This window comes from Vanessa atalanta, chromosome Z (genome assembly GCF_905147765.1).
Source record: "Vanessa atalanta chromosome Z, ilVanAtal1.2, whole genome shotgun sequence".
NCBI classification, from domain to species: Eukaryota; Metazoa; Arthropoda; class Insecta; order Lepidoptera; family Nymphalidae; genus Vanessa; species Vanessa atalanta.
In genome coordinates this window covers 13,672,364-13,690,593 of record NC_061902.1, presented here as the reverse complement: position 1 = coordinate 13,690,593, position 18,230 = coordinate 13,672,364, and the positions used below count along the sequence as shown (strand labels likewise).

The following is an 18,230-nucleotide window of genomic DNA, read 5'->3' as shown; positions in this document are numbered from 1 at the left end:
AATAACTCTATAAGTTAACAAGTAAAGAAAAAGGTTTTATTATGCTGAACTACGCACGTAAGACAGCTACGGCTATATTAAAAAAAAAAAAGATTTAGTGGTCTGAAACGTGGTTTGAAACTGTAATCCCGAGATCTGCATACACATAAGCTAGCCACTAGACCAAGGACTCAGTCTTGTTGTTCTTTAGCAGCATATGAGTATATCACATTTAACTCCGTTAAACATCCACACTAACAAACATTCGTTTAAAACGGTTTATTTCAGATACTTTACAACATATCTACAAGTTCGGTTGGTGTACAAAGGATGCTGTTTCGAGACAATATTTTCGCAAATCAGTGAACATAACGTTTCCGACGTGGCAATCGACGCAACTGACTTATATTTACGTGAGACACATCTCCGTACATCCTTAACATGTTTCCTTCGTTGTGACTATTTTTATTATTTTAGTTCTATTGATATGACTTAGCATCTTGTTATTGTTAATATTTATCGGTCAAGGAATGTCGTAAGATGTACCTTGTTAGCGGTTTAGTTACAAAGTTATTTCTGTCTCTCATCATTGATTTTATATTCAATGAAGAAGACAATTTTTGTAATAATTTTAATATTGGCCAACACCACATACATTACTCTGATCCCAATGTAAGTAGCTAAAGCACTTGTGTTATGGAAAATCAGAAGTAACGACGGTACCACAAACACCCAGACCCAAGACAACATAGAAAACTAATGAACTTTTTCAACATCGACTCAGCCTGGAATCGAACCTGGGACATCGGAGTGGCGTACCCATGAAAACCGGTGTACACAACAGTCGACCACGGAGGTCGTCAAATTTTGTTAACAACATTTATAGTTCAAGCAGTTAAAAAGTTTATATCATTATTCAATAACAACGATTCCAGTAAGGGTTTTCATTTCTTTCTTCAATTTAAAGTATACATTGCTAAAATCTTATAAGTACATACTTTTTGTTTTCATTACAGCTATTGGCGAAGAAACACACGATTAATTACAACCTCCAGTGTATAATATTGAGAGCCTACGTGCCAGCGAAGTTCTTGTTCGTCAAGAGCAGGCTGCCGCTATACTATTGCCAAGGAACAGTATTCATCTTAATGTTAAATACGATCAACAGATATGAAATACATGAATTTTTCTTATATCAAAAATTGAACATGCCTATTGATTTTAATTTCGAATTTTATCACCCAACTGCGCTATAATATTTAAGAATTATTTATAAATATTGTATAAGAATAATATGTTAATAAATTGGATCCTATTCCGAATGTGTTAATTTGTGTCTTTTTTATGATATAATTAGGTGGACGATATGGGCCACCTGTGTGAGCAATGGCGCTCTAAGAAATATTATCCGTTGCTTACAAAAACGCCATCACCTTGGGAACTAAGATCCCTTGTGTCTGTAGATTCATTGACTCACTCATCCTACAAACCGAAAAACAACAATACTAAATACTTCTATTTGGTGGTAGATTGTATGATGAAAGGGTGGTACCTACCCAAAATGGCATAAAGTCCTACCACCAAGTAATTTGTTTCTTTATTGATTGATGAATTGCATATGTGAAATAATGTGGCAGGCATGGAACGCCTGGCAGATGTAACACATCGAAAAGAGAACAAATAAATTAATATGAAGTAGGTATAATGAACAAAAACAGTTTTTTTAATAAAAAAAATTGTTTATACATAGTTTATAATATATAATTATGAATTCGTTTGTAGTATAAGGGCCACGCACACACAACTGAGTAGAGAGCAGCGGCTGAGAGAGGAGCCATGCTCTGATGTATGATATGATATATGACTGGATTCCTTTTCCTTTTCTTCATCAACCTTGCTTAATTTAAAGGATTTTTTTTTAGCATTAGCAGCCTGTAAATTTTCCCACTGCTGGGCTAAAGGCCTCCTCTCCCTTTGAGGAGAAGGTTTGGAGCATATTCCAACACGCTGCTCCAATGCGGGTTGGCGGAATACACATGTGGCAGAATCTCGTTGAAATTAGACACATGCAGGTTTCCTCACGATGTTTTCCTTCACCGCCGAGCACGAGATGAATTATAAACACAAATTAAGCACATGAAAATTCAGTGGTGCCTGCCTGGGTTTGAACCCGAAATCATCGGTTAAGATGCACGCGTTCTAACCACTGGGCCATCTCGGCTCTTAATTTAAAGGATAATTTTGATTATAAACGCCCTTGTAAATATGAGCTGATCATATGCTAAAATAAACTATAAATACTTGATGGTAGCCCGTCTGGATAGGTACCATATATTCTAATGTCAAGCAGCAATACTTAGGATTGTTGTGTTAAGGTTTGAAGGGTGAGTTAGTCAGTGGCGAAATGACGTTGTAAGGAATGATTAAAGAATTTACGGCGGAAATATGATGGTGACAAATGACCACCAGGTAGCCATTTGCTAGAACGCCTATCTATTCTATATTTAATAAAGTCAGCTATATAACCTGATAAAGTTGGCTAGGCGCTGGAGGACATAAGAACAGTTTAAAAACTACTGCATTCTGAAAGACGAATGAATCACAGCACCCACGTAGGTGACTAAGCACTAACAAAAGACACGTTCCGAATAAAAAAATGTTGAAAATAACTGTTAAATGGAGGGTAGTTAAACGCCCCTTGTAGGGCGAGGCGCGATCTAATCGAGATGATTATGATAAATGACTACTTGTGTTGGGGCTCGCGGGCGGGTTATTTCCTAACGTTCTACGGCCAGATTTCAAAAGTAAGTGTTTGTGTGTGTCAGTATTGTTTTAAGTGTTAACACACACTAAGAGATACTCTATATAGTATGTCGTTTGAACCATAATAATAATATTTTTTTAAAAGTATCGATAGACACTGAACATGTATCATAAAACATCATATGAAAACATGTTAAAACAGAATGTCTTATGCGTGTTATGAAGTCTTTTGTTATTTGATTGCATTGTAGCACTCAAATAACGGTATGCAATATTTATAAATAAAAAAAACAACATTCCATAAACGTATTGTTTTATTTTACCTTAACATACTTTATAAAAAAAAAAAAACAACATTCCGTAAAGCCGAGGTGGCCCAGTGGCTAGAACGCGTGCATCTTAACCGATGATTTCGGGTTCAAACCCAGGCAGGCACCACTGAAATTTCATGTGCTTAATTTGTGTTTATAATTCATCTCGTGCTCGGCGGTGAAGGAAAACATCGTGAGGAAACCTGCATGTGTCTAATTTCAACGAAATTCTGCCACATGTGTATTCCGCCAACCCGCATTGGAGCAGCGTGGTGGAATATGCTCCAAGCCTTCTCCTCAAAGGGAGAGGAGGCCTTTATCCCAGCAGTGGGACATTTACGGGCCGCTAATGCTAATGCTAATACTTAATAATTATTATTTTTATTAACAAATATACTTTAAGATAACTGAAGTAATTTAATGAAATTATCTAAATATGCCAAAGTGCGCTTAACCCTGTTGTAATGTATTTTATTTAGTGAATAAGGCGAGATAGAAGCCCTGACGAGTAAAACTGATTTTTTAAATTTGAAACATCATGAGGAAGTCGACATGTGTCACATGAAAGACTACCGTATGCCGCAATGGAACTGTATGGTGGAATACGCGTCAAACCTTCCGCTCTAACGAATAGGACGCCTCAGCCCAGCAGTGGGAAATTATCAAGTTTACTTTATGGTTGCTAAATACTGTAACCCTTGGTTAATATTTCATATCAGATAAAGCTGCCACTTCAACACAGCTAAGAGGGGCCCGTAATTTAAGCAATTGTCTTTATAACTAGTAAATTAAAAAGATACCGTATCTACCCTTCTAATAATCTGACAATGTGTAATTTAAAAATGTGCCTTTATCGATGAAAAAAGGTTTTTGATTACATAAAAAATGAAGGAAGTTTTTATTGAATATTAGCATGAATTTGAAAATCAATCGGATGGTTATATTAAAATAGATAGCATTCGCGCGAATGAATACGATAATGGTGTCATTTGATAAAGCCGTACGCTTATACAGCGTGTCCCAAAAAAAACCACAATATTGTAATTTTCTAAACACCAGATCCTCTCTCTATATTTAAGAATAAATATTACAATCATACATTTTTTTCAAATTATATCTTTAATCTACGAATATTAGCAACATTATATAGAACATTCAACAGAAACGTATGGATAAAAAGCACAACAAATACACTAAAAATGAGGCTCTATTTATTTTAGAATAATTTTTTCTATTCAAATATTTTCATATCTACATATATTCTATTCATAGACTCCATACATCAGACCAGTGAAGTTTTCAATGTGCGTGGGTAATTTTTTCATTGTCGTATGCACTTCGATTGAACAAAAGGTCGGAATAAAGTCTAAAACTATTGCTCTTTTCGCGACTATCGTACGTATGGGTTTTAGGGTTTCGTTAAAAAAAAAGTAGTAGTAGAATTTTTATCAGTCCGCTTTGATTATTTATATGCTTAGATATAACGTCAGACTTGAGAACGCGTCTAAAATTGTGGCCACCGAGTACACGGAGGTTAATATCATTACTATTTAGATTATACTACTACATTAATATCATACTACATTACTATGTAGTATGATATTTGGAAAATGTATAACCCACCAAAATAACAAAATAGGACTGTTCGTTTTAGTACTTTGTAGTGCGACACTCAATAATGACATAGCAATCTAGTAATATTTAATTTAATTATTAGAGTTTCAGATTATTTAAACAACTATTCTAATTTACTCTGTCAGAGATCTCTCAGAGAGTTCTATTAATTAAAACATGAATAATAGCAAAAGAGAACTCATTACATTTGGATAGTTTGGAATTAAGTTTGAAGAAATATGTGTAATACTTGCCCTCCCGATTTCATAAGGGTATAATAACTAAATAAACTACCTAAAAATATATTATATTTACATTCAAGGCTGTACACGGAACAACGCATCAAATTTTCATCACACGTGTTTCAAGGCGAAAATACATTTAAAATTTTTCATATAATAAAATTTTTCAATCATACAGATATTACAAACAAACTCTTTCTGTTGCTGCCTGTATCTTATTAGCATACATTTTAAAGGCAATCGAATGGATGAATTAAAATAGATATCATTAACACAAATGAATGCGATGTTGGTTAAATGCGATGTTGTACTTATACAGCGTGTTTCAATAAACTTAGGCGGTATTGTAGTAGCTTACAATAGCATAAGATAGTCCGTCCATACGACTTTCTGAGGTAATGCAAACAGACAACAAATTATTTGTCTACTATTTCAATAGAAATTCATGCATCTGTATACTTGATAATCATTTCAAAATTTTTGAGGAATAAGCAGTTTGTAAATAAGTTGGTATTCATTTAATAGTGTATGTACAATATCTTGGATTTGAGGTACCTAATACATCAAAAGCCATTTGGAAAGAATCAATTGCAAATCAATTATATTTTGGACGATTTTAAAACGATGTAATTAATCGTTTTTTGATGTAACGCTTAGTGCAACGTTTCTGACGCATAAAGGTTAATACTGTCACGTATACTGGTCGCATGTGATTTTATTTTTATACGTTATCTCGATTTATTGATTGAAACGGCCCCAGCAGACGTTTCTCACCTGAACGTGAAACGAAGTTATGACTGCACCAAATAGAATTGTCGAAATGCTATTACATTTTCCATTTACGATTGATTGGTAGGACGAACTCACCTCTGCCCCGAATTGTTGCGTGATTGTTTTGTGATACAATTTCATATTCGCCTGATTGGGAATCGAGTTTTAGGCGTGGTTTTGAAAACCGTAATCGTTTTACTTGGAAAATATGTTTAACATTTTCATTATTTTGTAATTATATTTTATGTTAATATTAGTCTAGTAAATTAAATTATATTAAATCCAATTAGATTCACTACAATATACTAACACACACACACAATACACTTTGATATACTAACTGTCCGTCCCAACTCCGCATGATTAGATTAAGTGAGATTTTTTATTGGGCAACAAAAACTTGACGAAGTTTTATCATAATCGGAGAAATGGTTTTGGAACTAGAAGAGAACAAACATACGAAGAATCATTCAAGAAGCATTCCTTAAATAAATTTTGAATGCCTTAGTTGGACCAATCCGTTAACTAATATATTTTTTTCACACACTAGTATCCATAAACAGTATAATCTAGTAAACATATATAACATTAATCACGGAAAGTTAATTAATGAAAGCATAGCTAGATTATAGATAAGATATGTCTGTATATCTATGTATATGATAGTACGACATTATAAGTTTACTTTCTAAAAGTTATGAATCGTGAAGATAAATTTATATATCCTGCATCAAAATCAACAGTTATTCATGCTTTGATATGAATTCTGAGACGGGTATTTTTTATTAATTTGTAAACAATGAAAAAAACAATCTTTGTACCCAATATTAATTGTATCTAAATAAACATGTATAAATATTTACTTAGAAACAATTAAATTTTTTTTTATATGTAACGTCAAGGTGATGATGTTCATTTATAGTAAGTTAGTTGTATCGACCTTTTCAACTGGAAATTTATGTTAATTAGAGTGTATTTATATAATATTATTTATAAACAATCCATAGACTGGAATTATTTATAAAGTTTGATATACAGTATATAACTAAAAGATATATGTGGATTCAACATAGTCACATAATAATATTGCAATTGTTAAATTACTGAATAGTGTTGAGCGTACTTTCATACATATTTTGGTATAACGAAAAAGTTAATATGAAAAAGAATTGTGTCGGTATTTTCGTAGATATTTTTCACGATTCGTACAATATGTGTCCCCTGCGGTGTTGACAAGAGCGCTCTGTCGCTCTCCCGCGACGGTCAACAATACAACCGGCAAACAAACCACCCTTCATATGAAATTTGTTGAGCTACCGTCGAAATAGAACATTTCTCGGAAAACGCTTTTGGTACTGTGATAATTACTTTGGATTTCTGATCACCGGGCTGCCGATTGTTTTCATTGCCATAGACTCCCAATAACCTAACCATTAAATATACTAATAAAATATAATATAAGTTGTTTATAAAAATATATATATTTATTACTGTACCAGATACACCAAACTTCGTTCACTTGCAATGATTACTTATGTTAGCAGTGATAAATTGATAATGCATAAGTAAGCTAATTTTCAAACATTTTCCCATATCCAATTTCACAACATAGAGAAGTCAACGTCTATCCCCAGAATTAAAGTTGTATTCATACAAAATTTTATCAAATTTATCTAGCCATTTAAACGTAATATTCGTATTTATTTTTTAGTGTAATCTGCGGTTAAAAGCTTAATCAAATAGTCGTAACAAAAACTCGATACTTAAATGAAAGAAGTGCAAGTATGAACGTTCGTCTTAATTGCTCGTATCACCGACGAGTGCTTCTAAGGATTCTCTAGTGTCACGTACGATGTTTGCAGCTAAATGAAATCAGTGCAAGGCTAATTCCCAAAGCACTCGGAACCCCTTCGAACTATCGCTGCTCGCCAAATGAACCTCGTAATGTCCGCTTTTCTACTGTAATTACGCACCCATTACCAACACTAATCTATCTACCGCTGTGATTCGGGAAAAGCAAATTTGGACTTAAATCCAAGTATATAACGTCTAATTTCAATAAAATGTTATAATATTGCCAGCATTGGTGTGATTTTTTTACAAACTCGAAATAGTTCTTATTGCGTTAACCGTAAATCTAAAATCGTTGGTCATGCGTAACAACGTGAGAGATTTATGTCTTTTGGTAAAGATATAAGGTACATATTGGATTGCAGAGAGCTGTATAGAGTAGGGTGTAGCTAGAGGCTCGAAGGAGTTAATGCGTGACGCACAAAAGACCAAATCACGACCCTCCCGACGTGGCCACGGCGTCAAAGAAGAAATTTGTATTCCAATTATGACGCCACAGACACCCGTCGATCAATATTGTTGGCCAGATTGAGGCCTTCAACATAAATTATACTATAAAAAGATTTACAACGAACTAAAACAGCACGGGCTATTTTATGGGTGATTGGTTTTTTTGCAGACTTTGATTGGTACCAGGTATTCATATTTCACCACTGCGTTTGATTTGATGAATGAGTTCGCCAGGAATTATAAGAACAAAGAACATAAAATCGTAGTTCCCATTGGTAGTGGTGCATTTCACGGTGTATAGATGATCCTTTATCAGTGCTTTTGTATTACAAAAAAATATGTAACTGTTATACTTGAAAAGATTTACGATACTTGAATACCCTCAACATTCCTTATAAGTACCAAATCTTTCTCGAAGCCTTTAGAACTCTCTAGAATAACATAAATGTACAAGACAATGGTACACCGTCTACAACGGCAATAAAATGATAATAAATGGATAATTACTCCCGTTCACTGCATTACGATGCTGCCGAGAATAGGGATGAACCAAATAGTTCAAGGAGAAAGTTGTTTTTCGTTGTAATCCTTATATTCAGGGACCCAAGAACTATAAGGATCCTTTTAGGTCCAGTGGAAACACCCTACACTATTAGCCATTTGATTGCAATTTCAGCCCCAATCTCGGATTCAATAAAGGTCACCCCGCAGATAAATTTTGACATTTCTATTTGTTAAGACATACGATTATTGGGCCGTAATTGCTTTCAATCGCTTTGGGATAATTTCAGATAAAGTTGATATTATTTTTACAATTTTTCTTTTGTTTTTATAAAAAAATAGTATGCTTTTCTATTATTATTTGAATTTAATTAACGAATAAAATCAAATAGAATTTTTTTTTTCAAACAAATTCGTACTTATGAAAAGAAATGAGCATGATACTCCCCGCTATTATTACTAGTAAGTAAATAATTTACAATAATATATATAATTAACCTATTATAAGAAATTTAATATCGTTTGTTACCTTCGGGCACGTATGTAGTCAAACTTGATTTAGAAATAGTAATTATTACTCACTCATCAAAAATAGTGTTTATGGCTCATGGGTTTTAAGCATGAAAGCAAAATTAAATCGAATATAAAAGGTTATTATGATATTTTAAGGTCATGAGGAGGTGTACTGATTTGTGGATAATGTTTTAATAAATTAATATAATGGCTTTTACTCTTTCACAAAATCCAACTTCATAATATATCGTAATCTAGATTTTTATTATCTTAAAAATAAATTATTATTTAAAAACCTTTTTCCTAAAAACCTGGCGAGTTTGGTTTATTTACTCGACTTTTTATATCTCTACCCCTGTTTGCTGAGTTTGTTTGAGCAGCGCGGTTTGTCTTTGGGTGGGACCGATCAACCGTCGAGCAAACACTCTGTAATAACATTGTTTTATTGAAGCACAATTAAACGCATGTCAGGGAACACATCTCGCGTGACGTAATTGTTGGCACGTCACTATTAATGGCCTATAAATTGAAGGTGTTCGATACTAATTTTACAACAGAATTTTTTAAACGAAAAAGTTTTTATAAACGTGTAAGCTGTATGGTGGTTTTCATTGTAGTTATAACTTCATATCATATTTCATATGAAAAAATTAAACTTTTTTTTCTTTGTATATTCATGCAGGACTCTATGTTCAACTATAAGTTTGTTTTAATTTTATAAATACTAAAATATTTGATATAAACACGAAATGTTAGGAATATATTTTTATGCCAATACATTAGAATTGTTACAGTAATTTAAAAAAAATAATAATATGTTGTATGATGCAAAAAATACCATTACTATAGTTAAATTTAGCTAGTAGAATTAGGTAAAGATCCGGAATACAGGTATCCTTTAAAAACTTTTTGAAATAAAATGACTATATTGTTCTATATGCTATCGTACATTCAAATCTTGTACATTTGAAACTTTCGCGTTGTATAATACACATTTTATATATTTTATTCGGCTTTTAACCACGATTATATTATTATATTCTTCGACGTTTTATTAATGCCATTGAGATAATAAAACAGTCGAAACGTCGTTTACTAACTTGAATAACCATTTTTTCACATCACTTGAAAACATTTGATAACGTTCGCTACTATTTGTGTCATTGGCCTTTCTAAAAATAAAATTTAACAAACTGTGTACTGGTACATTCAGTTCCTGATTTTCGTGTAAAACTAGTTGCGTGATAAAATGTCGCGTGGTTACTAGTGTCTTGTAAATGGTATTCTTAGGCGCCTTAGCTTCGTGTTTACTTCAGGGTACGCATATTTACATTAAGTTTAATTTATTTCATAATTCATAAAAAAATGATAAATACTATTGCCTGATTTAACGCTATCTTTGTTCGTCACTTCTAAATACCTCGTGGCCGCGTCTTGTATTAAGGCATTCTCTGAACTAAAAACCAACAAACTAGTAGGCACACCTGATTGTCTACGTAGTTTCCAGTCTAAGGATAACTGAAACAGAACCCCGGAAATACAACTGTACTTGAAATAGTAGCTTACAAAAAATGCGTTACAGGTTTTTGTGAAAAATTTGCTATGATTATTTTATTATGTCTTGATAGTGTTTAAAGTTACTTTGAGATTGGTCCAACAAGACATTTTACAGTTTCATAATAGTCAGATAGATGCGAGAAGATAAGATCAGTTTTTTATGTAGCAATAATCATGAAATATTGTTGCGACATTGAAATTGAAATTCAAAAAATATACGGGGGAGTATAAATAAAAGCCATGATCCCTATAGTCTGGCCACATGTAATCCGACCCGGTCGGCGTCAAGAGTCACGCGGCTGACACGCGCAAACACACGGTAATGTCTAATGAAATGGAGAACTGACGGCTGTCACGCTTGTTTTGAGTAAAATGGCCTTTAGATTTATATTATATGCAATACGTTTCTTAAACTCTTCTAAACCATGATTTTGAATCGATTGATAAAGTTTTAATAAATCAAAAATATATTAAAATCGTTTGAATTGAGCACAAGCCTAATTCTAAAGGATATTTATTTAAATAACATTTTCGTTACGTGTTACCCTTAAAATAATATGTTTGGAAGTAACGGTCCAAGGGCCGAGAGCAAATAAATGTGCTCCCAAGGTAACTGACCGTGGACAATAAACAGCCGGAGTGTTTGTCCAGGACGACTTTGCAAATCTATGAAAGAAAATATTTTAGTTCGTTACACAATTCTTTCCGTAACATTTTGTGCAAACTTCTCCTTGTTTTATATAAGTTAATTTTAGATCTAAGACAACGAACACTTTAATTTGATAAAGTATATTGTTCTTTTTTTCTTCGAATGTTATTTCTGCTTAGGACCAAAAGGCTTACTTTCCTTGAGTTCAAATCACTTAGATAGGTAAACGACATTCAAAATCAAATCGAGGTTAAATTAAATGTTGAACTACCACCGGCTTGAAGTTTTTGTTTTTTGGAAGATTGTAGTGGCTACAATCTTCGAGCCACTGATTTTTTTTTTATAATTTGTATAATTACTTTTGCTACCGACCTTGTCTTTTTTTATAAAAATTTTTGGTTATACAATATAAATAAATTTTAATTTACAAGTATTAATCGTTGTTTTTTTTTATAAATTGTTGTTAAGAGATTCAAGGTAAAATTTATAATAAAAACAAATTCACTGACCTGGTTGACGCAGATGTGTGTGTGCGTCTAACGTCGATTTCGACATAGCTGATAATGAATTGCTGCCATAACCTGAAAAGAAAAATCTTTATTAATAACATATTAAGTACTAAGTCGCTCAAAACTGGATGTATCAAATTATTCTAATAGTAGAGACACTCTGCGGTCACGACACTACGAGAAAAGCTGCATTACAACAAAAACAACAACATACCATACAACATACATGTTACCACGCAATATACTAAAAAATGAAATAGATAGCGACTCATCTCAAGTTGGTTACAACACTGACTTAATCTTTCTTCTTCCTACCCGTCAAATGTAGAAAGTTAAAGATCTCAAATAATCGAAGCCTAGGAAAATCACGTAGAAAAGCAGAATCTTGTACTCGATCTTGTTGAGTTCACTATTGAGTGTGTGTTGGGAAAGTTAGACAAGTCTATAACTAGATATCAAGTTCTCTAGTTCAGACATCAAAATAATTTCTGACAGCACTATCGTACTTGAGTTTCTGTCGGTCTTTGTTTGTATGTCAGTAAATAAGCTTCATATATTTTTGTTGACAGTGTTATTGTGAGTAAAGCTGGTTTTGTAGCCACACCATCGAAATTACACGACGTGTGATTCATGATTTATGAAATAAATCCCACGCAATTAGTTAGTTTAACCTAGATTAACTACTCGAGTTTCCTAACACTAATGGTTTTAATCAATTCAAAAAATGATTTCTCCTAATCTGTGTTACAAAAACTTATTTATTAATTCAACGGGTATTCTTATATTGAAGCAGATACCTGATATAAGTCAATACAAGTGCTATGTCTACTTTTGTAGATCAGTTTACTGATTGTGTCAAAATGTAATATTTTTAAGGTTGTTAAAAATTACATATTATTTTGACACAACTGAATGGGAAATATAGTTTAAACGTAAGAAAATATAGTATGATCAAAATAGATTAAGCTTTATTGTAGGAATTGTGCAAGCCTGACTGGTAGATCACCCTCTGATCATATATTTTAACGCCAAGCTGCAATATTTGGTTGAAATTCCTTACTACGCCAATGTCTGTTGGTAGTGGTGACCACATGGCCAACAGACTCAACCAAGTGGCCCAAAAGAAGATACCTACATTGGACGTTTTGAAAATCTTATCTCTCCCTATTTTGAACGTTGACTGATTATTTAAATGTTTTCAAATTTTCTTCACCAATTGTGTATGGAATTAGTCAAAGCAATCAAATGCGTCCAAACGGAAGGGGAATACCTTGTAGCCATTGAATGGTCCTGATGAATCCAATGAACGTCAATTATTATCAATCTTACGAGTACTGGTCATTCTTAAAGGGCCATCAAAGTATACACCTGAACACTTATATAAAAAAGGATTACCTGTATGTATATGTGTGTGTATGTACCTATCTGTTGACATTATGAGTTTTTTTACATGATATTCTATCGTATTTCCAAAAAATAAAAATGAAAAACTGGTAAAATCAGACTTTGTAAATGGTATTTATAATATGTTGGTTAATATAATATTAAGATATAAATAAAATTGATTCAGCAAGTGATGTCCGTGAAGCAAATTGTTTGATAATTAACGGGACCACCTCATCAGCGGGCCCGAGGCCATCGAATCTGTGTGGATAATATTGCCTATTTGTTCCAGGGGGTTGACAGCGCCGTAAGCTATGTAAGCTCTTGATATCTCAATTCGTACTCTGAGTGTTACAACTCAAGTTTTATTTTCGATTGCAAGGCGCAGATCAAGGATTATAGTCTCTTTGAAGCTCTCAATAGGATTTCACGCGTTGTTAGTGTTAGAGCAACATTGTGGAAACTCCTTTTGATTTCGGGTATATTTTTGATTCCATGTTCCACGGCTCTTTGATTTTTAGGGTGCTGATAGTGACATTGTTAGGGAATATTTTCACGTGACGATCGAGGAAGCGTTTAAATATAAAAGGATGATATGATGATTATCATTGCAATTTCTTTTATTATTGTCTTATAGAAAATATTTTTACACGACAAACACACGACTTATTTGTAATAAAAATTAGTACATAAAGATTTTTGTGTATAAACTTTGTTATTAATAATATGTTCAGTATGGGTACATATAAACTAAATAATGTAGTTATACAGAGAACAAAAAGAATGTTTCTACAAGGTATTTAATTAAAATATCATATTTATAAAATACATCAAACACTTTTGGCACTATTTTTTTGTATGTCTTATATTTATTTTTATAAGGTTTTAATAATTAATCACTCTAACATTAAATTTAAAAAATTATCATGCAGGTACTATTTATTTTTGAAACGCATTATCGTGCAATACACACTTATTAAACGGCTAAAATTAAATATAATAAGAATTTTAGAGTTTTCAGTCTGGTAACATTAGCTTTATTATAAAAATAATGTGTGTTAATGATGGCCATATCATCCCCGAAGTGTGAATAATAAGTTAACGACATAATCAACGTTTGTGTTGTATAAAGATTTAATTTCATTTTAAATTATCTTAATAGATGAAAGCAAGTCACTAATGCTTGTAATCAAATGAATTCAGAGCGCAAAACTGATATTAAATCCCAGCGATTCATGTTCTTAGAAATAGTAAGTTTGATAAAATTACTATATATTGTTTGTAAATATCGTTTCTTTGTAATAATAAGAGGGTTATGATTTAACGTAATCACAATTGGAATATGACACTCTCGCTACGAAAGATTTAGTTATTTAATTTGCCTTTATCGTATAAATATAATAAATGTCCCAAAACGGTGACCTCTAACGTTCCATTGTACATAGAAAACGTTATACAAGAGCCACTATCCCCCGCTGTTTGTTCGTCACAGCACTATCGCCGTCGGCATCAATCACTCGGAACACGATCCTCGTGTCTTTCTTTCCTTCGAAATCTTAGTTATATTCTATCGTATAGATTTCATATTAACATCAGTTTTTTCTTCTGGTCGAAAAATATTCCATGTTTATTTCGGTTTATATTTTGTTTTCTTTTTTTTTTAATGAAGTTGTATTTAACACTATGAAATCGTATGCAAATTAAGATGTCTCTGGTGTGTTTTTATTGAAAATCCCACAAAGCGAATTAGCCTACGGCTTCCGACAATACCCGCCGAACGTAAGATCAAAGGACGGTTGTCTAAACTATTTCGTAGAAGGAACGGGATTTGCCTCTTTGTCACCCTTCACAACGGTTGATGAAACAAAGCCTTTTGGGAACTAGAACTTTTTAAATATATGATAAGTTGTTAAATTTCTTATTATCATTAACTCATAATTGTATTAATTTCAAATTAAAGTTGCCTTAGTTTTTTTACATAAAACAAATTTTGTAAAATTACGTTCAATGGTTTTTGATTTAAGTCTATTTAAAACCTGTCAGATGTGTATCCTGGCCTTAGCCCAGCAGTGGAATATTTTCAAGCTGTTATTATACTTTGCTAGTAAAAAACGTAGATAGAATGCCTGTATTAATTCTTATATAAGTATTGGCTTAAATTTTCCTATACGAAAGATTTCCAAATACTCGTGAAATATTAATATCCCAATTTCGAAAGCGACGAAAACATTACGATTTTCATTTTAAATCACAATCATCCGTCTAATAATATACACTTAGAATACGTATAGCTCTCGTTTTCGCTTCACGGCACGCAAAACAATAGGGCGCTTATGGTTTCCCTCTCCCAAAGCGACTTTTCCTCTATAATCCATCTCTTTCACACTCACAGCAAATTACGTACAATAGAAGAGCGTAGAGAACGGCGGGCAAATGCCACTCTCAGTTAATTTTCGAAGCCGCCGCTAGCTTCGTCTCCTTTCAGCGCACCCCGCTTTAAAATATCGGTTTATTTTTAAAGTCTCCATTCGCAGATTCTTATTTTGTGCATAGCGTAACGTTTTTATTAAAATATCTTTCTTTTATTGCATTCGGTATTAGGTAGAAAAAAAAACTTTCAATCGAAGCAATCTTTTTTAAAATAATGCTTACGATCCAAAGTATTTTATTTTATTATTAACGCATTTTCTTTTAACTTATTGACGATGATTATGTAGATGTAAGAATGTTTAAAATAATAAATTAAAAATGCTAATGAGAGTTATTAATAAGTATTCCAAAGTAAGGGTGTTATTAGGGGCGTCACCTCACAAATCTCGCTTAATGAATATCGTTTAGTTTAAATAAAGTTGTAGCTAGCTTATTTATAATTCATTTCGAAATAGTCTCGAGGGACGCTGTGTCGGAGGTCATTGGGGATTTATTAATATGACATTCGATAATTTGGTTAATTTTTATATTAATAAGCATTTTCATTTTAGTATGCGAATGAATAATTATAAGATATAAGTGAATTTTAAATTGTTAGTAGTTATAGTTTTATACCTATAAAATAACTTACATTTTTTTAAATTTCCAATTAAAAGTAATTTTTTTTTGTAATTCTGACTCTTACTTAATTAATAACTTTTTGTAATAGCGAAATATAGTTTTTTTTTGTATCGCATGAACGTTGTCGAGTGCTTCGATAATAGTATCGAATATAATAGCTCCCTGGGGTGAGGCTAAATCGTTTGTAACTATTGTCCGGGGGCATTAAGTCGTCACGGGCCGACGCGACGACGCGACGCTCTCTTGGACTGTATTATATTGACTTAAATTTATACTGCTATGTCATCGTGGATATTATTAATCATAAGCTAATAAGTCTTTTATTATTTGATAGATAAGAGCCGAGGTGGCCCAGTAATGATAACCGGTTCAAATCCGGGCAAACACTACTGAAATTTTTAATAATTTGTGTTTTTATATTCATCATGTGTCCGATGAAGGAATTCGTTCTCGATGACAAGTGTCAGATCCTTTACGAAAAAAAATAAAAACGTAACGGTAATCAAATGTAACAGTATATGTATGTGCATATGAAGAATTATAATGTATGCACATAATATAACAATTTCACATTTACAAATCAAGACAAGAAATTGTCTAGGTAACAAAGGAACGCGGCAGCGAAGCGTGCAAAGATAATGCCTCCCCAAATTCTCGCTGCGTATAATGATAATCATCATATTGCGTCACTTACCGAAATATTGTAAATGTCAATCAAAGAATTAAGTTCGCATTGTCGTTCGGGATACGGCGCGTGTCGGCCGCACGTCAGATGATCGGGCCAGCGTTACATTATAGAACCCCTCTGTTTTGATTTTGAGGCGTAAAAAATTTATAGTAACGAAATATTACATCGAATATTAGCACGCAATCGAATTCTTACGGACGAAATGTTTTGCTTGAGTTAATTGTACAATTTAATATGTAGGTTGGAAAAATGTTTATTCATTGAGCTGAAATAGACTTATTGATAAAAAACGAGGATTTTACTCAAAGGTCGCGGTCAAGGACTATATTTTCATGTATTTAATATTAATCTTATGCTCGTTGATGAAGCGAAAGCATCTCAATGAAAACCTGATTGTCGGATGATAATTTAATAGCACTTCTGAAGCTACCCAGCAGTGGGACATTTACGGGTTGTTACTATATTCATATATGACTAGTTGTCGCCCACAGCTTTGCTCGCATTTTAGACGTTGGTCGTCCAGGTTAGGTATTAAAAGACCTAAAAAGTCCTTGGAGTTCATTTCACACAAATTTCATCAAAGTCGGTTCAGTGGTTTGGCCGTGAAAAAACAACAGACAGATATACAGTAAAGATAAAGTAAGATAAAAATAGCAGCCTTTTTTAAAGTTAATATGACTATTTTCAAGTAACTAAACAAAACAAAATATATTTTTTATGTGTCCGTCTCAATGTTTCTTCAAATCGATTGTTTCCATTGAAACTTTAAGTTTTTGGACATATTTTTTTATCGCTTTTTTAAACATATTTATACAAAGAGTGTTTTTCAGGACTTAATAGGTTTCGTGATTATTATTTTTTTGTTTTACATTACACAATACAGATTAAACCGCGAGTCATTGCTAGTTCATTAATAAATATAACATCATCTGTTCCGATTCGGAATAAACTCTAATTAAACGGGTTTTAGAAGCATTTCGAAATTATCATTTTATAAGATAAATTATTAGCCCGAGAGATAATTGTTGATTTTCATTAAGCAATTTTAAACATTTGCCGCCCAGTAGATGGATGGATTTTATTTTAGGTAGCAAAGTTGCTTCCCGCTGTCTGACTGTCCCTGTGTATGCTTCGATCTTTAAAACGAAGCAACGTATTTTGAAGCGATTTTTTTTTATAGATAGATTGATTTTAGATAGAAAGAGTGATATATACATAATATAGTAGTAATTTTAGAGGTTTCTAATGTGATGTAATAAATACATTTTTTTTTAGCTTACATTGCATACGCTGGTTGAACCCTACGAGGTAGATCAAAATAATGTACTACAGTTTTGTACATCTTAAAAAAGTCTACAAAAAGTCCGGATGGTATATGTCTATTTCTGAGGAACTTCA

General features: G+C 32.6%; 1 protein-coding gene across 2 annotated transcripts in view; it reads right to left on the bottom strand.

The window, feature by feature from the left end:
• LOC125076168 (DNA-binding protein D-ETS-3) overlaps positions 1-18,230 on the bottom strand; it is a 74,796-nt gene that overhangs the window by 14,907 nt on the left and 41,659 nt on the right. For both annotated transcript variants that reach the window (XM_047688159.1, XM_047688160.1), the window contains exon 5: positions 11,711-11,782. In XM_047688159.1, coding sequence (XP_047544115.1) covers positions 11,711-11,782 — 72 coding nt within the window. The remainder of the gene's footprint in view (positions 1-11,710; positions 11,783-18,230) is intronic.